The 27329-nt window shown below is 39.9% G+C and overlaps 1 protein-coding gene across 1 annotated transcript; it reads left to right on the top strand.

Annotated features, from left to right (window-relative positions):
• Positions 1-228: 228 nt before the first annotated feature.
• Positions 229-27329, top strand: LOC137259563 (uncharacterized). The gene is made up of 3 exons (XM_067797190.1): positions 229-288; positions 21700-22798; positions 27175-27329. The coding sequence occupies exons 1-3, from the start codon at positions 229-231 to the stop codon at positions 27327-27329; spliced, it is 1314 nt and encodes a 437-aa protein (XP_067653291.1).

The following is a 27329-nucleotide window of genomic DNA, read 5'->3' as shown; positions in this document are numbered from 1 at the left end:
CTGAACACTGCTGTAGAAGGCAGCTGGTAGATCACAGTTCATGATATCCATGAATATTCATAATTTAGGTCTCCCGTCTCAGACCAGCGAGCAACCATAATACAACAGGTGTTCGGTATTCTAATAATGTTCTTATGAAATATTTATGAAAAATTTTCTTTAGTATTTTTGAGTTTTGTCACGTCCGTTGACGGAGTAAATTATCAACATGGACGCACGATACACCGAATGGCAGTGTTTACACAGATGCTGAAAGAGCCGAACATCCGCAGTTACTTTCTGAAGGAGGTACCGCTATGTCAGCATTATTTGACTATTGACACGTGTTTGGTGTAAATTAAAGACCGAAAACTCTTTTCGTAATACCGATGATGAGTGAGTTTAGTTTTACGTCGCACTCAGCAATATTCCAACTATATGGCGGTGGCCTGTAAGTTATCGATTCTGGACAAGACAATCCAGTGATCAACAACACGAGCATCGATCTGGGCAACTGGGAACCGATGACATGTGTCAACCATGTCGGTGAGCCTGACCACCGGATCCCGTTAGTCGCCTCTTACGACAAACATGGTCGCCTTTTATGGCAAGCATGGGTTTCTGAAGGCCTATTCTACCACGGACCTCCAAGGGGTTTCGAATAACTATAGAACGTATAAATAAGCATATACAAGTATAGATATATGAACTGATGGATGCATAGGTGGATGGATGGATGGATGGATGGATGGATGATAATACTGATGATAATGGCCAGCATTGGTTGGTCGGTCGATTGGTTGGTTGGTTGGTCGGTTCGCCGGTTCGCCGCCTACAACAATATTCCAGCTATATGGAGGCGGTTTGTTAATATTCAAGAATCAAGGGATCAATATCATGAACATCGAGCTACGCAATTCAGAATGGCATTATGTCGAGGTATTTTAGAAACGTTCATTGCCAGATGCATTTACCCATTGCTAAGTTGACATTGCGAAAGTTTAGGTACAGCATGAAAACATGACAGTGACCCGTGAACAATCTTGTTAGTATTCAGCATTTCATGCTTGTAGAACAGCTTGGCAAGTTTCGCTGATGTAAAATCACGCTATACATTTTGTGGGGACTGAGGGAGGTTGTATGCCGAGTAAGGTCGTACCCTGGTCTTCACAGTGACGAGAGAAAAGTTAAACGACTAAGCTACCCCACAGCCTCTACATTTTGAATATAACTTCTTTAAATTAAAACATGGGCACAATGTGTAAAGCCCATTCCTCGTGACCCCCGCCGTGATATTACTTAAATGTTGCTAAAAAAAGGAAAAAAAAACCATTCTCACACACTCTTTAAAACAAAAACGCAAACTGACATGCCGTCGCTCAATATCTAAGATATTGCCCCCGCTAACATTCCTTCACTCGGTACCATATTGTCCTTATCGCCCCCTGAGGACCAATTGTACTCACCCCGCTTCCATGAAAAGGGGATTCCAATCAACTTATCAAACTCCACTCACGGTCAAAAGTGACGCCTATTTGTCTCAAAGTCCGCGTTCAATTTGTTTGCACAGTGGCATGGAGTTGTAATATCTGTGTAGTTGAAGCCGGCATAATAGTGCTAATATAGGCACGAGAAGAGAAATGACGAGTGTAATCTGTGATAATGAGCATTAAATGTTGGTTTTATACAGTAATCTATCACTCAGGGCTAGTCCTGTCCACGGCAATCACTGTTTACTAATCCTGCTGGCATAAACCGATGGAGAAGCATGTCTGGCCTTGAGAATTCTATTTTTAGAACTATTTCCCAGCATGCAACGTCAAGGTCTATGCTGTGCCGCAGGCGCGTCATCTTTCGTGAAACTTTTTTTGCCGAAATGACTGGCGTATGTCAGCTTGATTTAGCTTTTAGTTGCTGATGAGAAACACATTGACCCCAATTGTGCATAGTCGGTTTTACGGTTATAGTGGCAAAAGACATGGAACCAAATTGTTGAAAATAAACAGAATAGAACTAAAATGCTATAGGACGCAACAGGCTCGTCCGTGATCTGGGTAAAGTATTTGAATCACATTTCCGGTGTTCTCCGCCGTGTTTTTGATGGAATATTGCTATATTCCACCTAAAAGCATATTCACTTTTTCTCTGATTCAGGGTGTAGACGAAACATGCAACAGCATTCAGAGACATTTGCTATACACCCCAGTCCACCCACTAAAACTTGAAACTTAAGGAAAATAGAGACAGTTGCAGTGTTTTTGGTTTTGTCAGTTTAAATGCAAAGCAAATTGCTTGATCAGCTAATTAGATGGGTCGGAGTCACTTGCAATTTATTTTCCTTTAAGAGACTACTACACTACAGCCAAAGATCCAACACTTCTTTAAGATTTAAGACTCTGATAAACGAAAATATTCTCCTCGTTAAGTGGAAAGACACAACCCTGTACGGGAGCAGCAAGGTGTCCAGGGGCCACCCGTGACATTATTACTATCTTTGAGTGAGTGAATTCGTGGGTGGGGTGGTAAATGTGTGAATGAGTCAACTTCAATTTTATAACGAAATAGTAATATACCAGCAATATCACGGCAGGGGGGAGACCAGAAATGGGCTTCACACTGTGTACACTTTGAACCCGGGTATTCGGCGTGATAAGATAACGTTTTAACCATCGTGGGAAAGAGCACACAAGCATAATTAAGAATTGCAACAATGAATGCAACAAAACAGATTTGATCAAACAGCGACTGACACTGACTGTACTCATCACGGGATTAGAATCGTGGGTTAGTGAGTAAGTGAGATTTGGATGGATGGGTGAGTGAGTTGGATGGGTTGTAAGTGATTGGGATGAGTTGTGAGTGAGTGAGATGGGTTGTGAGTGAGTGACTGATTATATAAGATTGTGTACGTGTGTGTAGGTAGAGTCGTGAGGCAGGCTGAGGTGAGTGAGAGATCGCAAGGTTAATGAAGGAGTGAGACAGCGAGTGAGTCTGTCTGAGATGTGTGAGATGGCCAGGTTAGTGAGTGAGTGAGTGAGTTAGATGGCTAGGTAACTGAGCGAGTGAGACAGCGAGTGATTCTGTCTGAGATGTGTGAGATGGCCAGGTAAGTGAGGAAGTGAGTGAGATGGCAAGGTAACTGAGCGAGTGAGTCTGTCTGAGATGTGTGAGATGGCCAGGTTAGTGAGTGAGTGAGTGAGATGGCAAGGTAACTGAGCGAGTGAGACAGCGAGTGAGTCTGTCTGAGATGTGTGAGATGGCCAGGTTAGTGAGTGAGTGAGTTAGATGGCAAGGTAACTGAGCGAGTGAGACAGCGAGTGAGTCTGAGATGTGTGAGATGGCCAGGTTAGTGAGTAAGTGAGTGAGATGGCAAGGTAACTGAGCGAGTGAGACAGCGAGTGAGGCTGTCTGAGATGTGTGAGATGGCCAGGTTAGTGAGTGAGTGAGTGAGATGGCCAGGTAACTGAGCGAGTAAGACAGCGAATGAGTCTGTCTGAGATGTGTGAGATGGTCAGGTTAGTGAGTGAGTGAGTGAGATGACAAGGTAACTGAGCGAGTGAGACAGCGAGTGATTCTGTCTGAGATGTGTGAGATGGCCAGGTTAGTGAGTGAGTGAGTGAGATGACAAGGTAACTGAGCGAGTGAGGCAGTGAGTGAGTCTGTCTGAGATGTGTGAGATGGCCAGGTTAGTGAGTGGATGAGTGAGATGGCAAGGTAACTGAGCGAGTAAGGCAGCGAGTGAGTCTGTCTGAGATGTGTGAGATGGCCAGGTTAGTGAGTGAGTGAGTTAGATGCAAGGTAACTGAGCGAGTAAGACAGCGAGTGAGTCTGTCTGAGATGTGTGAGATGGCCAGGTTAGTAAGTGAGTGAGTGAGATGGCAAGTTAACTGAGCGAGAGTGTGAGGAAGGAAGGATATGAGCTTTTCTCACAGATTTCAACAGATTTCGGAAACACGATATCATAATTTTGAACCGGTAACACGAAACGTGACCAGTCTCAGGTGATTGCCACTTCTGTCAAGCCCACATACACAAAGTAACAACTCTAGTTCTGAGTTCGAACCTAAGACTGGAAAATACGAACTATAGGTGATTGTCCGTGCCCTTTCTGTACTGTCTAATTTCACAGTCGCACCTCCACAGTCTGTTTCATCGCATAATGTCACAACGCGTTGTCCCATGAGAAGTATTTGAATATTTATAGCCAATTTGACAAGCTCACTTGCTGTCTTTTTGTCTGTTGTGTTGTTCCATTGCTAATGATTCAGGCTGGCAAGGCTATAGATATACTAATTTGCATATTCATGATCTGGGTCTAATTTTGTATGACCACAAGGCCTCGTAGGTTCTAAAACGGCGTAAAATTAAACTCACTCACACACTCTCTTAAGTAGTCACGTTACAGTACGGTCAACTGTACAGACGGAGTTTGTAGTCACGATGTAGAATATGCCTACAAAAGATAAAAGATAAATGAGTATGACTTTACGCCGCTTTTAACTCATTAAAGAAACAGGACAGGGGACTGGAAACACCAGAGACCAACTTCAAACACTCTACCCATGTTGGGAATCGAACCCGTGCCTTCGTTGTGACAAGCGAGCGCTTAAACCATAGGACTGTTCCATCTTACACAATGAAACGGATCGTTGGGTTATTACACGGGCTATGAAACCTAATGTTTGAAACGAAGGAACGCGCGATCGAATGAATGAATAAACAAATGAAAATATAAACGAAGAAACGAATGAATGAATGATTGAATTAAGGCATGTACAATAAGTTACGTCATTGCGATTTTCTTTGCCAGAGATTACCACGTGACTTAGACATCTGGACGTAAGCAGACATTTTGAAAAAAAAACGAAACCTGCTCATAAATAAAGGAAGTAAGTGCAGATCCTACTTCTAGCTTCACACTTCATGTCGATTGATGATGACAACCTATTTAAACGATGCTATTTTCAGAAGCATTTTCGGGTACCCATTTTTAGAACTGGTTGACTCTAATATGAAACCAAAGATGAAACGATCAATAAACACGACTCCATTGCGTTCGCCATTTCTGTGGCCTTTTTCTGAAAAGAAGTTATCACACAGTTCAAACTATGTTCCAAGCTTTGACCTATTATAGCCCTTTGAAGTACAGATAAAAGCTCCTGGCTAATGACACGTTTTCATTTGATCACATGGAAAACATCATATCGCTACATCACTTCTTCCGAGGCAACACTTCAAGGTATTATGCCATAGGTAAACTCACTGAAAGAGTGACATTACACTGTAAATAACTCGAAAAGTGAAAGTGTAATATTTCATTACCAATACTCCCAAAATTAATTTTTTAAATGTTGTCTAGCGAGAAAACGAAATTATTTTGAAACTGCAGCCAGTTAAAGATTGAATGAATTCAAAACACTCGTTATTTCGAAATTAAAAAGTCGAAATAGTTAAGTTCGAATGTAACGATATATCCGTCAGTTCGTTAGGAACGTGCCCGTTGTAGTTGATTATTTTAATTTAAATGCCGTTTATCTCTAAGATTTACAGTCCAGTAATAGTTCCTTGATGGAATTCTACTGTCATCAACGGGCGCCTCAAATATTACATTAACACCTTCTATAACTTCTTTCAGAAGTCCTTTACAGCCTCTCAATCACATTGTCGATTATATTTTCCTGCCTTGACTATATTTCTTCAAACAAGTCGTGCGGTTTGTTTATACGAATTTACACACTAAGAGAATATTCCAATTATATTCATTATATCTGTTTTTTCATAAAACTAAGTTTCGTTAACAACATTTTAACTAAAGCTTTTCTCGGTGACACCAGCCCACCGAAATAAAAATAAAGTAATGCGCATATTAAAACCTTAATTCTGCAAACTGGATGCACAAATTGGATAAACGGACGTGAGTTTTCTTATGCCAGTGCACGCTGTAATTCGAACATTAAAATGTCTAAGCCATTATATACTGAGTCCAAAAAGAAACTTTACATTCTTTCCTCAGGGCACTATAAAAGAAAAAGAGATGGTAAGGTAAGATGGTTACATTGTTATTATTTCATTGCTGAGATCTGAGTGATACACCGACAGTGCTACAATCAGTTCCATTAGGCTACACCGCCGTTCCAAAACATGGGTATACAGAATGTCAAGTCACAGGAATATGAAATCGAAATTTCTCAGTTTAGTATTGTGTATTTTTAAAATTTTTGATACAGAAAATATATAGCGCTATATCATATGTATAATCGAACACCATTACAAAAATATATATGTAATATATATGTTTTCACACTTGACCTATCCAGATCCAGTCGACCACGGAACTGAACAACTGAAGCGCAGTGCAGTTTAATATTGGTTCGTCATACCGATGCAGTCTCATTAACCTATTCAGACAATGACCTACTTTTCAACCCATACGAAATTTTTTTGTGTGTGTGAAAATGAAAATAGACACGACAAACAATTCTGGGTATACTGAATTCCAGTTCCTTGATTCATACGAAAATGGTATTTACTAATTAATTTTAAATTTAAAATGTAATGCCGCCGCATTTCTATATTTTATGTCGAGTTTAAAACATCACAGACTGCCCCTGTTTCACGAAGTCGTAAAATGATTTACACCTGTTTTATGTGGTTTTTTTTGTGTGGGTTTTTGTTTAATGCAGTTCTGTAGCGCCCAGTGAGATTTACGTAATATCAATTCCGCACCAGACCGCAAAGGTTTCTAGCGGCAGAGCCTCGTTTTGAGATTTCCACGATTTCCAGGTTTCCGTTTGTCAAAGCTCTCTGTACGACACAGCCTGCTGTATGGCATGTTTTCTAGAATAAGAAGGAGTGTAGTGTTGCCATGTACAAGTCCTTAGACCTATCAGATCATACTCGTTCATATTTATGTATCCAGTTGAATGAATTAGTCTAAAAGGTCTAGACTGGTTATCACACTAAACTGCGCAATAGGACGGAAGCCAGAAAACAGGAAATGAGACGGATCAACGTTTTGACTAGACTTGCTCATCACCATTCTCATAACAATGTGTTCTTCAGGAGCGCTAAAATCCATACCACAAGTGTATGGTAGATGCCCATACAACAACAACAACAACAAAACAAAAAAAAACAAACAAACCAAAAAACAGTTCCTTATTACCCCGCTTAACCCAACCTGCCTATGAGGATCAGGAAAGTTATAGTCAAATGACCTATGCCACAGTGTACCCATTTTCTGCTGTGTGAAAAGTTTGAAGACGTTCACTTGCCAATGGTATCTCATGTGTTTGGTTATGGTTCAGCACCGAAGTCATGGAAACTCGTAGCAGTCACACTGCCATTGAAGGACTCGCCGCGCCCGACGCTGTTTACGTTCAACTGACCTGTGACCTTGGCACTATGCACAGAGCCACATGCCACCCTACTGCGTCACATTTCAGTCCAGTCATTGAACCGTCTTGTTTTCACAAATACTCGCCCGATCGACAGGTGGCGCCACTCTGATCGATCAGCATCGTCGGCTGCGAGGTCAGTGGTGTCTTGGACTCGACAGCGCTATAGATGTGTTTTCGTTTTAGTGACATCATGTTTTGGGGCTACTTACCTACTAAATAAATGGAGTAGAGAGGCTAGCTAGCTTTGCTCGAAACGTTCATAGTCTTACGAACGTCGTAATTAAGCCCATTCATAACACATCAGCAATGATCCAAGTTAAGAATTCTTAGAGTAATGATCGTGTCGAGAATAAGGAAGCAGTTTTTCTTGGCGAGTGTAATGATGTGGGTTGCCATCACCCACACCGGTAGACCAAGCGTCATGGGCAGTTAAAGCCATAGCTTTATGCGTATTAAATTCTGCGTCTTCACATCCTTCCCTAAAAAATAAAATAAAAATAAAAAAAAAAAGATAAAAAAAACCACAAACATTGCATCGAACTCCCTCTAGCTACTGCCATGGACCTAAAGATCTCCTCTCGCGAAGATCCGGGTTGCAAATGTAGCCCAGTAAGCCACGCTTGTCGCAAGAGGCTCGAACGGGATCGGGCGATCAGGCTCGCCGACATGGTTGAAACATACCATCGTGTCACAACCACGATGAATGATGGTTATAATGATCACTGGATTTGTCTGGTCCAGACTACATTATTTACAGATCGTCCCCATATAGCTGGAATACTGCTGAATGCGGCGTAAAACTAAACTCACTCACTCTTACAAGGTCCTACGATCTCCTCACCGACAACAGATGAGTAGAAGGGTGGGCGAACAATCCAAAGGCCGCATTTCGTAATGTGCTTTACTCTACATGACAACGATGCCAAGCAGTTCTTCACTCTATATATCATACAACATATTGAGAACACACAATCTCCACTTTGACATTCGATTGACTCATGAGAGTTACTGATATGTAGAACCTCGGTAATTGATACTAACATCAGCCAGACTTGAACAATTTCTAATGATCCTTTGAATATTTATATGATACATAAAAACGAGTCCAAATGACACTTTTTGCGTTTCTTCTTTTGAGAGTATATGTCATCGCACTAAACGCAAAATCAAAAGACAATACTCGGAGTTGTGGAAAGATAATGTACCGTTACTTTAATTACCCAACAGACTGTCTACATGACGAAACCTGGGAAAGCGGTCTATTAAACAAACATGAAATTTAGTGTTGGATAAAATGTTTTGTCAGGAAAGAGATTAACCTTTGCTGTAATTGGTATTTGTCTGAACGACTTTTACTACTAGCTGCTCGAGTCTCAATACGGCTAGTAAAAAGAGAATGTAAAAAACGGTGTTAACAGATGCTTGTGGATTGAAAAATTTTCTGAGAATATTACAGTCCATTTTTGTACTTGAGGGTGCTAAATCTACGCCCTAGTTGTCAGGTATACATTTATGATTTATATATCAGTTGTGAACTGAAACGCTCAATTACATTCAGTAATGGCTATTTTAGCCATGGATTGAAACACACGTGAACATGGTCATTAGAAACTGTTTCATATGAATGCCGACGTTAATGAGCATTTTAATCATTTCAACACTGACAATATGATTCATTAATATACAATGCTTAGGTGTAAATAACACAATAACGAAACATCACGTATGCATCGATTGAATCAGCTCAATTGTTCAAAGACTGAAGGAATGTTTTCCGATTCGCTATTACGTGAAATGAAACAAACAAACAAAAAAAAAAAAACACAACTGAAGAGTCAGTGACGCTTAAGACGATGTTAAAAAAATGTCAACTCAAATAATGACTGGAACACTAACAGGATTTACGCTTTGTATTCATGAAAAGAATCAACGTCAGGAGTTCAGTGCCTATAACAATTCCGCATTCGTTAAGATAGCCCACTGACATAATTAACTGCTAAGACAAAGCGGATAAAATCCTTAAAATTCATGAAAATACCCGTCGTACCGTGAACATCGATATCAGCTTGAAAACATGAGCCCGACAATGAGACTTATGTTATGACCCGTGCAGACCAGGGGTAGAATTGGCATTCAGCAACATAAATGCTTGTCCTAAGAGTCGACTAATATCGCCATACTAATATGTCAACTAGGTTGACATGTGTCATCGTATCCCAATGTGTAGATCGATGCTCATGGCTTTGATCACTAGTCTGTTCTGGACTCGAGTATTTACAGACTGCAGACGTACGGCTGGAATATTGAACCAAACCAACAACCACCAAAGCAAAAACGACAGAAACGAGATTAAAATGTCAAGAAGATTCTCTTGATAGATGTGCTTGAAAAAAATATATTTTTCATAGGATATCGAATGAATTCCCGATAGGACCTACAGCTATCATAAATCATAATAAAGCTATTTAATCCTTGTTACATGACAAGATATATTGATCAAATGCAAATTAATGTTGCTACCTTTAGCCTTAACAAAAACTGTGTCACTTTAAAAAAATATCAACGTATGAAATGGATCATTTTCTGTACCATGAATCATCCTTTAATCATAATCCGAGAACATGTTTTCATCGTATGGACGCTATTCTTTTGTAACAAAAAAATGACATCATATAACATTCATCATATTTCAAACATTCATTTTTTCATTGCCTTGAAAACTACAATGTTTAGTCTGACGTAAGATATTAATTCTGATTTTATAGATGCAAACCGATGGAAGCTCGGACAGAACTTGAATGTCAGTAAACGGGTCCGGAATAAAATAGAATGTACATTAACGCCCAGCGATTATTTCCATTTAATAGTCATGAAAAGCATATATATGACCCATAGACGCCCACGGGTATATATTTTATTCCTGCACTTCATTTCATAAGCGCAAAATCCGACTGAATTGAGTTAAATGTCGTTTTATATTGATCTTGCATGGCGTTTTTGATACGACGCCAGTTACAATGAGAATTTGGGGGTCGATAGTTTTCTGGATTATAGAAAATCAAATATGTTCCCATTTACTTCTGTAACAACGAATTTTTAAACGCAAATATGAGTTAACTATCGTAGGTCAGCTGTGGCATGCACATGTGAGCATATATAGGTCTTAAAGCATCAACAAAGTCTCTGTCCATTTAGCATAAATATCATTTTAAAAATATATATATATATATATCACACTAAACCTTAAAAACATGGTCAATCATAATTGCTGGATGATGAGCATTAAACACACAGTCAAATATTTTACAGAATCATCCACAGCAGAAAATGATTCCCTCTGCTTTGAAGACAGTAAAAGGTCAACATACGCCATTATATCCCGAAACGTAGACCGATGATTATTATGTTGATCACCAGATTGTCTGGTCCAGGGTCGATTACATAGAAACCGCGCCTGTATAGCACTAATATCGCTGAGTGAGGTTTTAAGCAACAAAGCTTCTTTCTGAAAGGCCGATTCTGATTTGGCTTGTTCTGACCCTAGGCACGGCAATTAGCTGTGCAGAGTTGTTTCCCTTTAGTCCACCAACAGACGCCAACTTGTAAGCGCGATTACGTTCCAGCCTAATATATCTCTCTGTTTGTCTGCAAACTGCATGGTAAACTCCGAAAATTTGCATTAAAGGTCTCCCTCTAAATTAATGCTTTCATGTGTAAGAGAGCATTATATATATGTTCTTGACCCAGATAAACATGTTTTGTACTACGTACGTGTCCATATTTTGTTACTGGTTGGTATAAGCTGACGTGAATGGATTAAATCCCGGGCTTTATATGTAAGTGTCTGAAACAGATTGACAGTGTACCCCAAAGAAATGTGGTTAAGCATGTTTTCGTTCGCGCGTACCACATCTGTAAAACCGTAACATGCTTTGCAGCTTAAAGGATTCCTCGTGGATTCCAGTTTGACCTTGGTTTCCAAGGTAACATAAGAATTGAAGATTCAGTAGAAAACAACGAGAGCGGAAGTGTCACGTTTGATGACATACCCCCAAAGCATTCTAGTCAACATTTCAACGCGCTTGAGTGAGTGAGTGAGTCAGTCAGTCAGTGAGTCAGTGAGTGGGTTCTAAGCTGCATATGGTCCCGCAAGATCGTGACGGAGACACCAGAAGCGGGCTTCAAACTTGTCCACTCTTCCGGGATCGAACCCGGGTCTTAAGGGTGTGACGAGCAAACGCTTAAACCACTAGGCTAACCCAAGGTCCTTGTTTTGTTTATTGGAAAGATACATCATTTACGAAAACGTTGCATATCTTTAAATTAGTGTTAGGTGAAAATGCAATTATTATTATATAATTAATGATAACTTAGGCGGACAAGGCACTGATTCATACAATGAACAAGTGCCCAGTGCCAGTCATATGCTCTCTATGTCATATGTAATTCATTTGAGAATTGGAATGGAATAAAAAAATCATAATGAAAAGTAAACAAACAAAAACTACCCATGTCGGGATACGTAGTTAAACACACAAAAAAGCAGGAACAATTTGATGGCGAAATAGAAACAACAACAGTAGTGACCGTGTGTATAGAACGGATGCCTTCAAATGAAACCATACAGTCCTACGAGTCACCATAAGCTCACACAACGAAGTTCTTTTCTGACGTTCCTCCAAATTGTTTCCTTCTTACCTGCTAAGGTGTGATCCTTTTTGTCTAAAAAATAACAATAGCTTCACATTAGCTTGCACTGAACAACTGATTCTCGGGGGATTGCCAGAAAGTGGTTTGGGAACTATGCCTCACTGACCTTGTACTGTTAGAAAGTAGCCGGTTTCATTTTTTATTGTGGGAAATGTTGCTAAGATGACATTGTTCCTTTGGATGATCATTTAAAAAAACACCTTTTATTGTCCGTGAATGCATCTGAATGCTGAAGAGGGTATGGTGACATACTGAGTCAAATGTAAAAATAAATACATATTCGAGAAAATGTCAATAAAACACAATCAGTAAAACTGTTATGTAAAGAAGTATCAAATTCCATAACAAGAGAGGAAAGGGCGACTATGCGACTAAGCTAGACAACGAGAGCTCATCCCATGTGTTCCATAATAAAAAAACTTGTGTTTCGAGATTGAGGTTTTCAGTTGAACATTCAGTACTCAGGATATACAGATGTGTTTGGATATCAGCTTAATTTTGGATTGTAGGAAGCAATTCCCCTAGGTATGATTTAACGCAGTCGATGAAATTCTATATACATCAAACATAATGTCTGCAGAATGAGGCATATGTGATTCCAAGTTTTTAATAGGTGATATATGAAACCCGTATCCCGATACAGATATCTTCTTTTTGCATAGCCCGTGAAGATCAGGGGTAGAATAGGCCTTAAACAAGTCATGCTTACCACAACAGTAGACAATGTTTGTCGAAAGAGGCGACTAACGGGATCGGGTGGTCTGGTTCGCATACTTGGTTGATACATGTCATCAGTTCCCAATTGCGCAGATCGATGCTCGTGCTGTTTATCACTTGATTGTCTGGTGAAGACTCGATTATACTGCTACTGCTACTGCTACTACTGCTGCTGCTGCTGCTACTACTACTGCTACTACTAGTACTACTACTGCTACTACTACAACCACGTATGATGGCGAGGACATTGTTTTAGATGGAACTTAGTCATTTGACTGCTGCACTTGTTAAATGATATACATGATATGGGGCTAATCAGTGTCTGTATTGTAGATGCTCTTGACATACGACACGGGTGTAATACAGCACAGTTTAACATGATGCCACAACTAAAGTGAAATGTTCATTTTTATGTGATTTTTCGTTTCTTCTACGACTGTTTGGACGTATTGAGCATCTGATTAAGCAAGGACACATCTGTGAGCAATTTCCGTCGTGATCAAATATTGAGAAACGGTAAATGAAACCATTCCTCAAACAGAAATATAACATTGATCAAATATGGGTCGTGGCATTCTGCGTTTACTTTAGTTCTCTGCTAATCTGTCGTCGTTCTGTTATTCCCATGGCCAGCAAACACAGCCAGTTTAACACTGCCAAATTAACCGTCCCTGCCTGTGTTGTAGACAGTTATCTTCCATACTATATTCTGCGCGACTGTGTACATGTTTGAAGCTAATTACTCGAGATATTGTATTCCATAACACTTTCTATGTACTTTGGCAGCGCTAGCGCGCTTCCTATTCAGGTGGCACTTCCGGGAATTGTGGGTAATGTCAAGTCAATATTGAGAGTATATTACACCGCTGATGGCGACGACTGAAGCCATAATCCCCCGTGCCCGCAGCCAATATCACAACGTCCATAATATAACAGATTAATTTTTTACACCTCGTTCCATCCTACATGTTCAATTTCATCTAACTCAATAATGACACCCGTCAAATGGTTTTGTGCAATTTTGTCCACAAAATCTGTATCTTTTCACCTCCTACCACTATTACTATGGTTTGTAGTTCATAACATTTCAATGATCAGCTTTCGTGGGATTTAAAATATTCAATTTGCGATATTGTTATTGATTGAATATCCAAATCGGACTAAAAATAACGAGAATGCATCATCATGCAGGATAAAAGTATTATGAGTCGGATGCATTTGGGCATTCAAAGATCCAGTAATGAAGGACACGACAAAGAGGAGTGAATGGTAGAGGGAGTCATCCATCATACGTTGTCCTGAAAAGTTATCATTGTGAAGAGCCCAATGCAAATCATTTGAAAGTATCAATGAATACAATATGAACTCATAGGCATCGGTCCCGATTAGATTGGGAGCTTCAGTGTATCTTGTTAGGACCAACAATGCTCACCGCCAGCTTTGACATTTGGTAATCCGTCACCCTTAATGACCCAAGAGGACATCATTCCAGACATCGAATCACACGGTCAGATTCCTCACCAGCTTTGTGTGGTGGACAGGGTGTCTTGAAAATAAACAAGTGATGCGACAAGGGTTGTGCAGGTTAATTTCTGCAATATGCTCTTCGAAACAGGGAGGTATATAGACACACTTGGGTTTCTACTCTTTTAATCCGCCGAACGAACTTATTTCGTTAGTGGCTTTGGAGCTGATAATTTGACGACAGACGTTATCATCAGCATATGGACCCACTGGGCATTACCGAAATTGTATCTGGACAACTCTAGCCCGTGCTAGATGTTAAAAAGCAATCGATAGGAGATGAGAGACTGGCATTGTGTATTCCGGGATTCGTTTTCAGACTCTTCTCCCAGGTATTTATAAAGGGAGATCCAATTAGCATTCTAAGAATACTTTCAGTTGAGGACATCCAGCAGCATTCACATCTAAATGAATATTGGTGACGATCCTAATTCTTCAGTCGGTAAATTAAGTAATATTGTTTGATCGACATTTTTGAAGTTGGCGAGTCAATAATAACTGGTGTACAATACCCAAGAAGTTGTTATTCATAAAGTTGTGTGCTTTATTACCGTACATTAAGCTTATATCCAGAGTTAAACGTTCATGTACAGCTACTTTAAATGAATAATTTGACCAGATGTATTGCAAAATGGCCATTATTGCCTCTTCAGGATCACCTTTAACAACGTGCGAAATTCACGTCAACGGAAGAACTGGCTTGATGAAGTATCTGTTGTCCAAGGATATCTATAAACAACTGAAGCTAGTATGGAAAGCCAAACCTTACAGCACCATTTAAAAAACTGGCCATAGATCGCCCAACAACTGAAGATAGATTACCATACTAGTGACCATGGGGACTTACAGTACCTTTGCTTCCTGCATGGACCCTAGCTGGATATATATCAACTCTTCAGCCGCTGGCGATTGTGGTCGAATTTAGTCCAGATTAAAATGACAAAAACAACTGGTACATGTTAAAGTTCCTGTGAATGTCTCGCGACTTATGAAATTACAATTTGGTGTCCCTGCCTTTGAGCATGAAAGAGTCAGTACTCCTGTATGATCTTATTGACAATTATTGAAAAAGAAAGGTACGCTACGGTTTTATGCTAGATGTCTTGATTTCTGTCTAAATCACTATTCCCTTCAGAATGAACATTTTTTATTTATATTATTTCCCAACTCACTGTTACAGTCACCACAGAACAGTCAGAGTATATCTGTACATAAGGTAACGGAATACAGGACTTTCATCCAAAAAACGTGACTCATAATCGAAATCATGTAACATTGATCAAATATGTGTCGTAGCATTCTGTATTTACTTTAGTTCTCTGCTAATCTGTCAACGTTCCCATCTGCTATCGTTCCGTTCTCCCCATAGCCAGTAAACATTCCGAGTAACAGTGCCAATTTCCCCATTCTTGTCTTATTTATAGACAGGTATTGCATACTATTTTCTACGCGACTGTGTAGATGTACGGAGATAATGGATTCTATATTCCATAACACTTTCTATGTACTCTGGCTCGCCAGGCAGCTTCTTATTCAGGTGGCACTTCCGGGAATAGTGGGTAATGTCAAGTCAATATTGAGAGTATGTTATAGCGCTGATGGCAACAACTGAAGCCGTAATCTCCGGTGCCCTCACTGCACGCATACTGTAACAAATTGAATTTTCATACCTCATTCCAACCTACATGTTCAGTTTCATCTAATTCTGTAATGACATCCGTCAAATGGTTTCGTGCAATATTGTCAAAAGAAATCTGCATCTTTTTAACTCTAACATCTTTTACCATCGGCTGTGGATTATAGCATTTCAATGCCCAACTTTCACTGTGATTTAAAATATTCAGTTTGCATTATTGTTATTGATATCTGAATCGGACCTAACATAACGAGAATGCATTATCATCCAGGAAAAGGGTATTAATTTGGGTATTCCAAGATCTAGAGAAGAAGGACTCGGGAAAGAGGAGTGAATAGTACGGAGAGTCATCCACCATACATTGTCATGAAAACTTACTGAAATATTATCATTGTGAATAGCGCAATACAAATCATTTGAAGAGGTTCCTATTCTGCAATATGATCTTCGAAACGGGTACACATGTACATACACTTGGGTCGTACGCGATTCATACGTTGGAAGGCCTTATTTCATTAGTGGATTTAGAGCTAATAACCAAGAAGATGACAGATAGCATTATCAGCCTCTGAACCTACCGAACATAGCCAAAGTTGACGCTAGACAACTCTAGCCAGTGCTAGATGTTAGAAAATAAGCAACCGATAAGCAGAAATAAGACACCAGCATTGTGCGTTCCGCAATCTGTCTGAAATGTTTTGAATTACGACACAGGTTCAATGCACCACTGTTCATTTGGATGAAAAAAATATCATTGTGAATAGCGCAATACAAATCATTTGAAAGTATCAATGAATACAATATGTAGCCGCAAGAATCGGTCCCGTTTAGATTGCGAGCTACAGTGGATCTTGTCAGGATCTTGCTGGCCACTTGCCTTGACGTTTGGTAATCCGTCACTCTTAATGACCCAAAAGGACCTGATTGCAGACATCGAATCACACGGTCAGAGAATGTTCATCAGCTTTGTGCGCTGGACAGTTCACACCATGCTGCTCTGTTGGCCGTTACTGTGGGATTTCCTGACAAAGATGCATTTTCACACTTGTATCTTACATTGCATACGCCTGTTGAACTCATTTCATTAAAGGATTATGGGGGTAATATCTAGGCGACAGTTAGGATCAACAGATGGATTCACCAGCATTGCATAAAAATGTAACCAAAAATTGCTGGTCACTGCTTGAAAACAGACAAGTGACGAGAGAGAGGACCGCCTTGTTTATATTCTGCAATATGCTCTTCGTCACGGGAATAGATTTACACACTTGGGCTCTACTATTTTGATTACTGGATTTGGAGGGAGGGGACGCGGGAGATGGGGTAATTTAATACCCATGCGACAGCGAAGCTCATTAACTAATGGAGTCATTGGCCAGTGCCCAAATTGTAGCCAATCTATGTCAGTACCAGATGCTTATCTAGAAAATACACAGTTGATATGCAGAGATAAGTAAATCAGGGCATCATCGATACAAAGTAAATCGATATCAGAGACGATAGTTTTTCTAAACGCTCTAAATAAAGCTTATGTTCAGGTCTAAGCGTCCATTACACCTGGAATTATATGTCCAGTTGCAACAAACACACAATGACCAATGTCAACATGAAGTATTGCATGACGGTCAATAATGCGTTCCTCATTAATTTCATCGACGTAGGACCGCTTGAAATGACGCCGTCTGAAATGCTGACTTTGTCAACAGTGAGTCGTCAATGCATTACATGGATTTCAATGCGACGTCATTATTTTGGAGTTACGTGTTACACTATGCATCTAACGTCAGACAGATAGATTAACGTTTAATAGAAAGAAACAAATTGAAAGTGAGCCCCAGTGTGACGAAAGATTCTGAAACTGGGCCTAGATTCTCGAAGGTCTCTTAGCGCTAAGATAGTCGTAAGTGCCATACATTAACATAGAGTCACGACTATTCGAAAAGAGAGCTTCGAAAAGCTACGCCCTGAACCTTCGAAACTCAATAGTGACTTCCTTTAGAGCTTGAGAAGAGCAGTGAGGGATGGGCAGAAGTGAAAAAATGTTGGGTAATAACGTGTCTAACTATAATATTATGTAGCTCCACAATGTCAGCAGAAGTAGCAGAGTTGGGATGAGTAAAACGTATTGGCATCGTCATGGAGATGACCGAAGGTATATGTTCAGCTGTTGCAGCAGAAGAAGTATCAGTTTAATCCGACAAGCCATGTAAGGAAAACGCTTAGTTCTGTGAAGCGACCACTTGGTATGTCAGTCTTTCGTTTCGAAGGAATTGGTCAAGTAAGAGCGATACTGAATTACAAGGCATTACTTGAGAGTTGTAATTAGTGACTGAGAAGACAATATCTTTCTGCACTGCCAGTTGGATCGAATATGGAGAAAACTCGCGAATAAAATAATTTGTTGTCCTAAAAGTGTGTTATATAGTGTGCATCCACACTTCTAAAATGCCGCTCAAAGAAGCAATTGGATTGAGTTAGAGTGAGTGAGTGAGTGAGTGAGTGAGTTTAGTTTTACGTCGCGCTTAGCAATATTCCAGCTATATGGCGACGGTCTGTAAATAATCGAGTCTGGACCAGACAATCCAGTGACCAACAACATGAGCATCGATCTGCGCAATGGGGAACCGATGACATGTGTCAACCAAGTCAGCGAGCCTGACCACCCGATCCCGTTAGTCGCCTCTTACGACAAGCATAGTCACCTTTTATGGCAAGCATGGGTTGCTGAAGGCCTATTCTACCCCGGGACCTTCACGGGTGGATTGAGTTAGAAAGCCCGAGTTGGGTGTAGCATGTATTTCACTCTGAGTGTTTAGTTATGTCGAGGCAAGGCAGCTGAATCTGGTAGGAAGCCGATAGTAATGTTTGTTTGACGTTTACTGTTATATAACAATCTAAAAGTACGAGCAGGTGGTCAAAGTTACAGACAATTATCCACTCCTCATTGCATGACCTTGAAGAACCGTCACAACTGCAGAGGAAGTTCCTTTGTCCTATTCGTGTTGGTAGAACAAACTGTTAACACTGTGACAGCAACTGGCTGTGACGACAGTTATTGGTCAAATTCACCATCAAACGATTCACTACGATTCAAACTAGTTCAAACGCAAGATGCAGTCTGTTGTTGATTATGTGACCTGACATACATATTATGCATGTGTTGCTGGTCTCAGCAAGAGTGAGTGAAGTTTTATAAGGCAGTCATCAATATTCCAGCTATATAACGGCGATCTGTAAATAATTGAACCTGAACAGACAATCCAGTGATTAACAGCATCTGCATCGGTCAACGCTGTTGGGATACGATGACATGTATTAATAGGGTCAGCGAGCCTGACCACCCGATCCCATTACGGCAAGCACGGGTTACACCAGTTCTGACCCTGATCGTAACGGGTAGGTCTCAGGAAGACTATAGCTACAACTGCAGTTGACCATGAGAAAGAAAATGATCACTTGGAAGGAGCATCTGCAAGCTATTTCTTGACATGATCAGCGAGAAGTGTAATGTTTCTCCAGAAAAGTTTGCTCTTCCAAAACCTACAATGCATCGAGCAGTTCAGAAAACCCGTCACAGATCCTACAGTATTGTAGGTTTTTCTGTTCATTTCATTGGTCCTTATGTGACCAGTGAAAACCAGCAAGTTGGGCATACAGTATTTAAAAGCGGAATTTGAAAAATAATAATAATAATATTTGGATAACTCAAGTGGAACTAAAATTATCCTTTCCTCGAAAAAAATGTGTACTGTGAGAATGTATTATAGATTTTTCTGTGTGCAACAACGATTGTTTTACAATGAAAACAGTTACATCCTTCCAAAAGAAACATTCACAGAGTCGCCAGAGTCACCACACAAAGGTGACACCATCAAATGGAGTGACTAACGGTGCTCCTTGGTCATTGTGTGAAATAGACCTCGCTCTGGTGGATGTCGTTTTAAAACTGCGTTACTAATTAATATTCTGACGAGGAGAGCTGTTACCGTTTACTTCTCCCATGCATTTGGGTGATTTACTTTTGTAAGCCTACATGTTATGAGTTGCAGAAGGGTTGGTAGAGTGGTTGGTGTTCCAAGTATGTATATTATCCCCCTTAGGGATCTTATCGGGGGGAAGGGTATATTATTATGAAAAAAAACCAAGCACGTGTTCTTCTGAAACGGAAGTAAGTTGCCTAAAGAAATAAGTGATCGCGTTTTGGGAATGAGATGCAATATCTTTCAAACAAAAAAGAGACCCGATAATGAAAATATTGCTGCGTATACTTCATTGTTGAAAACTACGAGATAATCTAACATGTAGCATGGGCCCTGTCATACGATTTCAATATTTCTGAATTTCAATATTTCAAAATTACCATGCTCTGAATTATCAAAACGTTACGTACATGAATGTCAAATTCACTGAAAATGTATCAGTGATGTTCTTGTACTGATTGTGTACTGTTTACAATGCAGTGTATTAGTGTATTAATTTCCTTTCTATTTCACACATTTGGTATACACATCGCAGATGTTATACTCCATATGAATGAATTTTGAGAATGTTTTACTGCGCATCAAAAATATACCAAATTCATATTTGTAAACATATGTCAAACATTACGGTTGTGAGATTTTCAGTGTCATAAGGGTCCACATTCATTCATACGTTCCCATGAAAACACTAAAACCGGGGAATACCTCTGTCAAAACATATAACCAGAGACCATATAATGAAGGTCGACTCGAGAAAGTTTAAAAGTTTCTGGAGCCAAAGGTTTTCTTGGCTTTACTCTTTGCCAGCCCGTAACTATGTTAGGTAATCGATGTAAAGGGAGCTGTAGCTTGCACTCAGTAACTCACTTATAGACGTCATGAAGGAAAATATATATGCCAGTCACTGAGGTGCTCCTTGCAGATATAAATCATACGCTGCTTACATGTTTCGTGACTGTCTTCTAGTCACAGAGTAATCACGTTCATGTTAAATGATGCTCGACAGTAAATCAGAGAAGGTATTGGCATTTGCTAAACACAATGTACACATCAATAATGTAATAAGGTCCAAGAAGAAAACAAATGACAATAAAAACCGAGTACAGACAAGGAAAAAAAATACGAAAAAAATGCGAAGCGACCTTAGCTCAGAGCTAATCCCTCAAAAAGAATTATGGCAGTTGCCGGACGAAGGTGTCTCTATACATCTGCACCATGTCTTCTTGTATGATTGAAAGACTCTCATAGATGATATCGTCGCTTTTTCGTAAAAGTGTGCTTACTGAACCTATCGAATGTCAGTCGAAAAATAAAATCCCAGAAACTTCAAGTCAGTATTTCAACGCCCGGCGCTGAGGCGGTATAGCGTTTTGTGTTTTTTTCAAGCGTGCATTACGGTCTATCTGTTAACGACAGCAGAGGGTAGATGTTTGGCTTCCAGGCGCCGGGAAGACAGAACACTTTGCACTATTTAAAGTGTATCTTGTCATGTGTTTGACACCAAGGGTTAAAATGTTGTCAAGCCTGTCTCCTATTCAATTTGTAGTATCCTCGATAACCCGTGTGGGCTGGTAGCATCAAGGAGGGACATATCAGTTTAGGGATCCATACTGATCCAGTGCTGAGAACAGGGCTTAAGTGGGACCATTTTCATAGATGTTTGGACTATTGTGAAATATTGCTAATAAATTAACCTGAATTGAATATTCAACGGGAAAGCTGAAGTTATACATTGGTCAGCTGTTCTTGAAAGTTACGAAATATTTTCCAACTTACAACTCCTCCTACAACTCCTCCTACAACTCTTACAACTCCTCCTACAACTCCTCCTACAACTCTTACAACTCCTCCTACAACTCCTCCTACAACTCTTACAACTCCTCCTACAACTCTTACAACTCCTACAACTCCTCCTACAACTCCTCCTACAACTCTTACAACTCCTCCTACAACTCCTCGTACAACTCTTACAACTCCTCGTACAACTCTTACAACTCCTCCTACAACTCCTCTTACAACTCTTATAACTCCTCCTACAACTCCTCCTACAACTCCTCCTACAACTGCTACAACTCCTCCTACAACTCCTCCTACAACTCTTACAACTCCTCCTACAACTCCTCCTACAACTCTTACAACTCCTCCTACAACTCTTACAACTCATCCTACAACTCTTACAACTCATCCTACAACTCCTCGTACAACTCTTACAACTCCTCGTACAACTCCTCCTACAACTCTTACAACTCCTACAACTCCTCCTACAACTCCTCGTACAACTCTTACAACTCCTCCTACAACTCCTCCTACAACTCTTACAACTCCTCCTACAACTCCTCTTACAACTCTTACAACTCCTCCTACAACTCCTCCTACAACTCCTACAACTCCTCGTACAACTCCTAGAACTCTTACAACTCCTCCTATAACTCCTCCTACAACTCCTCCTACAACTCCTCGTACAACTCTTACAACTCCTCGTACAACTCTTACAACTCCTCCTACAACTCCTCGTACAACTCTTACAACTCCTCCTACAACTCCTCTTACAACTCTTACAACTCCTCGTACAACTCCTCCTACAACTCTTACAACTCCTACAACTCCTCCTACAACTCCTCCTACAACTCTTACAACTCCTGCTACAACTCCTCGTACAACTCTTACAACTCCTCGTACAACTCTTACAACTCCTCCTACAACTCCTCTTACAACTCTTACAACTCCTCCTACAACTCCTCCTACAACTCCTCCTACAACTCCTCCTACAACTCCTACAACTCCTCGTACAACTCCTAGAACTCTTACAACTCCTCCTACAACTCCTCCTACAACTCCTCCTACAACTCCTCGTACAACTCTTACAACTCCTCGTACAACTCTTACAACTCCTCCTACAACTCCTCGTACAACTCTTACAACTCCTCCTACAACTCCTCTTACAACTCTTACAACTCCTCCTACAACTCCTCGTACAACTCTTACAACTCCTACAACTCCTCGTACAATTCTTACAACTCCTCCTACAACTCCTCCTACAACTCCTCCTACAACTCCTCTTGAGCTGAAATACCAGCATCTGTCACATTCCTCAGCGATCCCGGATCTCAAAAACATTTTTTCACACATTACGACAATGCAGTGCAGTCCCTCTTGCTATATTAGGCATGTGTACAAAACATGATGACACAGAACATATTCCCGTGACAACAGACTCAGGTGTGCATCTAAATTATGAAATTCTAGCTTCAAGCATTAACGACAAAAATAACAGATCCCAGGTGCGGTGACCCTAGATAATTGAAAGAGGAAGGACTTTGATATCGATATGGTTTGATGATGAAAGATTATTATCATATATTCGTGATGCCACTGTGCCTTGAATGTATGTTAACAGTAAATATGCAAGCAGACACTTTCCCCCAGTGTGGATCTAAATATATTGTGAATACGAAAGCAGAAAGACACATATCTTTTTTTTTCAGAAATAAAATCAACACGGATGCTACGGTTAATGACAATAGTCATACTCATATCTTCTGTCCATCACAGGACATCACAACATACTAACTCTGATCTGTCTCCCTGAGCAATTAGCTGCAGTAGCTACTAATGAAATCAGTCCATTGGGTGTATGCACAGAGTACAGAGATAGTGAGTAAACATTTCCCCTGACAACTAGCAGAAGTGGCCAGCAGAGCTGCATGGTGAAAACTGGCCAGCACACAACGCTGATAGATATTCCTAAATTCAGGTCAATGCCTGGGATTAGGTCCTCTTGGATCATTAAGAGCGACAGATTATCACACGTCAGGGCTGGCGGTCGACATTGATCGTCCCGACAAGATGCACCGAAGCTCATTAAGACACAAATCTCCCCCTGCAACTAAAGCGTTCCTCCTGGTTCACATGAGATTTGTTTGAGTGGCACTGTAGAAGTTGTTGGTAGAGAGATTACAAAGTTTCATGGATGGCCAACATCGTTATTTCAAATATACACGATTTGAAACTTCTAAAGTTGATCATTTAAATGTTTTGCCATCTCTACTTCACAGCAGATTCAGTGATGGTTTGGAAACATTAGTGTTCTCACTTTCCACAGTGAAAGAGTTTTGAGTAACGTATGATGGACGTCTGTCATCCTTGACATTCATACCTCTTTGCCCCGTCCTGCCTAAATGGGACCCTAATGCATCTATCTCATAATACGTTAATACTGAGTGACAATGCAGGTTGTTTGTGTTCAATACGATTTATACCAAATTCATTTTTGGAACAAAACGAGATCTGAAATCCCATGAAAGCTGGCCATGTAAAAGGAACAATATCTAATGTTTGGTAGAAGGCAACCACTCGTAAATAAACATCTGATGGTGCCATTTTAGAAATGGCATGAAGTAAATGTTTCACGATAGACTAGACTCTTAAAACTAAATCTGTGTTATACTAGACATGGTTAGCAATCTAGTCACTCGCCGTAAAGGCATAGAGCATTCCTCCGATATTGTCTTAGCTACAGTGAGATAGTGAGTTTGGTTTTACACCGATGTTAGCAATATTACAGCAATATCACGGACACCCAAAAAATTGGCTTTATACCTTGTTCCCATTTGGGGAATCAAACCCGGATTTTCAGCGTGACAAGCGAATCATGTACTAATAAAAATGTTATACTGATCCCATTTAGATACAATTATTGCAATTCAATAACAATTATGCCGAAAAAAAAATAAATCTGAAAACTGAAAGAAATTCAGTTGAGTAAAATAAAAGGCAAAAAAGAACAGATCTGTATTGGACATGCTACACAAGACAGATGCCAACATAGAACCAAAAAACCCCAAAAATAATCAATGGACGACGCAGAGGCAACGCAAGTGTATGGAGGCTTTACGTGTCTTGCTGGTGCTTTATAGGACCATTCCACTTTGGGATTGTGAACTATTTTATTATTTTACAACTAGCTTAAATAACACTCGGGGACATATTACCGGTTATATTACTGTCCCGCCATATGACAATCCAAACAACTTGTTCCAGGCACAATATGGCGTATATATCAGCTTTAAATGTAACTCACTCACGAAATGAAATGACACGTGTATAATGGAAGAGATGGTAAATACGAAATCTGTTTCATAAATGTATTGACACTCAGGGCGGATTTAGTCTGTAGCACTCAACGTCAAGCCATAGAATATACTCACAATATTGACTTAACATTACCCCAAATTCCCGGAAATGACATCAGGATTAAGTATCAGTCTGAAGCTGCCAGTATACATAACAAGTGATATGGAAATCAGTATCTGGGGTATTTGTGTCTAAACGTGTACACACTTTCGTGGAATATAGCTGTAGTGGTAGTTATCAGTAAATGGCAGCGTTAAATTTGGGATGTTTGCAGGAAATGGGGACCCGGGAAACGGAAGATGAATTGGAGTATATAAATACAGAATTCTAGTACCTCTGTTTGATCAATGTTTTATTTCTGTTTGAGCAACGGGTTTGTTTAATAGCCACGTTTGCCCCTCGAGTGGGATTGTTTGCCCTCCTATGGGAATGTTGGAAACTCGTATGCGCATGTTTGGTACCAACGTCAACGTTGACTCCACTAAAACATTTTCAATGGATCTCTTTACAGAATACAATGCTTTGCTTGTAAAGAATGCACTCTTTATTTTTGATCAAATGCTTGATCAAATGACCAATGTGAAAATGAAGCACACACGACCGTGTCTCTTGTTGATGTCGTTGATGTGATTCCCAGATGGAGCCAATGTGTGATCAAACCTTGTACTTGACTCAAGGTTGCGCTAAAGAAATTGTAACTACATAAAAATGGAAATAAAAAATGCACTATACAAAATCAGAATTTTTTTGCGGACGGATAAATCTGACAGCACTGATTGGTTGATTTTATGCCACGCTTTTATGTTCTGTGAATGTACTTATAACCAGTTATTAAACGATTAAATTTTTATTTACTTATTATATTTTTGACTTTTTACATGATGGCGTATGCTGAATGTGACTAAGGCTATTTTCAGTGGGTGGACATTTTGTGCGTGACTGGTAATGGTGTGTTTAGCTTCGGTATTGAATTGGCTAAAGAGGCAGATTTTTTATATTTATGCTTCTTTAAAGCTACACATGTATATCTGTTGGCAGATAACTTGTAGGCGTAATATAACGTCATTATAGCTGTCAGTTTGAAAAATTCATGCTGAGTTTTGTGTCAGTTTGAAACGTTAATGCCGGAGTTTGTATAACGTATAGAAACACGTAGTAACTAAGGGGAGATAAATGTGTCCTTTTCCGGTTCCTCTAGATGAACAAATAAAGCGTAACGCTGGTCTCGGGAGTGATATAAAATCTCCCTGTGATCCGCTGACAGTTTTTGCTAAAAGAAAAGTGCTTAATGTTGAATAAAGCGATGCCCTGTAAATCAATACAGCATCCATGATCGTTCAGGCAGGAAACGTTAAATTGTGAAATAAATAGAGCGAAGGAAAATCACGAGAATCTGCTGGCAAATGAGAATAGTTTTCAAGCATTTTGTATGAAAGGAATCACGAGGACCAGGTTTCTCTGACAATGGTGTCGATTTAGATCAGGTTTCAGGGCAGCATTCAAATTCAGTTGAAAGCAAAGTGGACCCTTCTTCCTTTTATTTTCCTTTTTTTATTTATGCAGTGTCTCTTCATTCTGAAACGACTAAGTGGCTCAACTGAATACTGTTGTCAAGAGTGCCCTCAGAAAGGCGAGAAATCTGCGAAATTACTAACATTGCATGATATACGACTTTGTTCAACAGCAAATCTATTGTATCAGATTCACCATCTACAACAGTTTTGTGGGCAGACACAAATTACTCCTCATCACGTGTTCTCTGAGATCTGCTTGTCTGATCTATTGTAGTTATACATACATACAATGTTACGTACATACATACATACATACGTACGTACGTATGTATGTATGTATGTATGTATGTACGTACGTACGTACGTACACGTATGTATGTATGTATGTATGTATGTATGTATGTATGTTGTATGTATTTCCTTGCTGCTTCGTTTGCTGAGAGTTTTATTAGGGCTGTTTCTTAACAAATCACTCATTACCCTAACGGCGGAAAATGCTTGAGACCCACTAAAGGAAACCTTCAAAGAGAATTCATGGGGAACACATATAAAGTGTGTAAGCGTAAATTTTCTTTCTTCAGGGTGTGAGGAGGGCCGCTTACTTGTGGATTTCGCCGTTAAGCTGGTTGAAGAAAGTGGCTTTAATACAGCATTATGTGTTGTAAAGAAAGGAAGTGGTCGATTTTATCGGTCCGATAAATGTCTCAGAGCGAAATTAGAGGATAGGTCTGCTTGA

Source organism: Haliotis asinina, chromosome 13, assembly GCF_037392515.1.
Source record: "Haliotis asinina isolate JCU_RB_2024 chromosome 13, JCU_Hal_asi_v2, whole genome shotgun sequence".
NCBI lineage: Eukaryota > Metazoa > Mollusca > Gastropoda > Lepetellida > Haliotidae > Haliotis > Haliotis asinina.
Note: the sequence above shows the minus strand (reverse complement) of the source record. Positions and strands in the feature narration are given on the sequence as shown.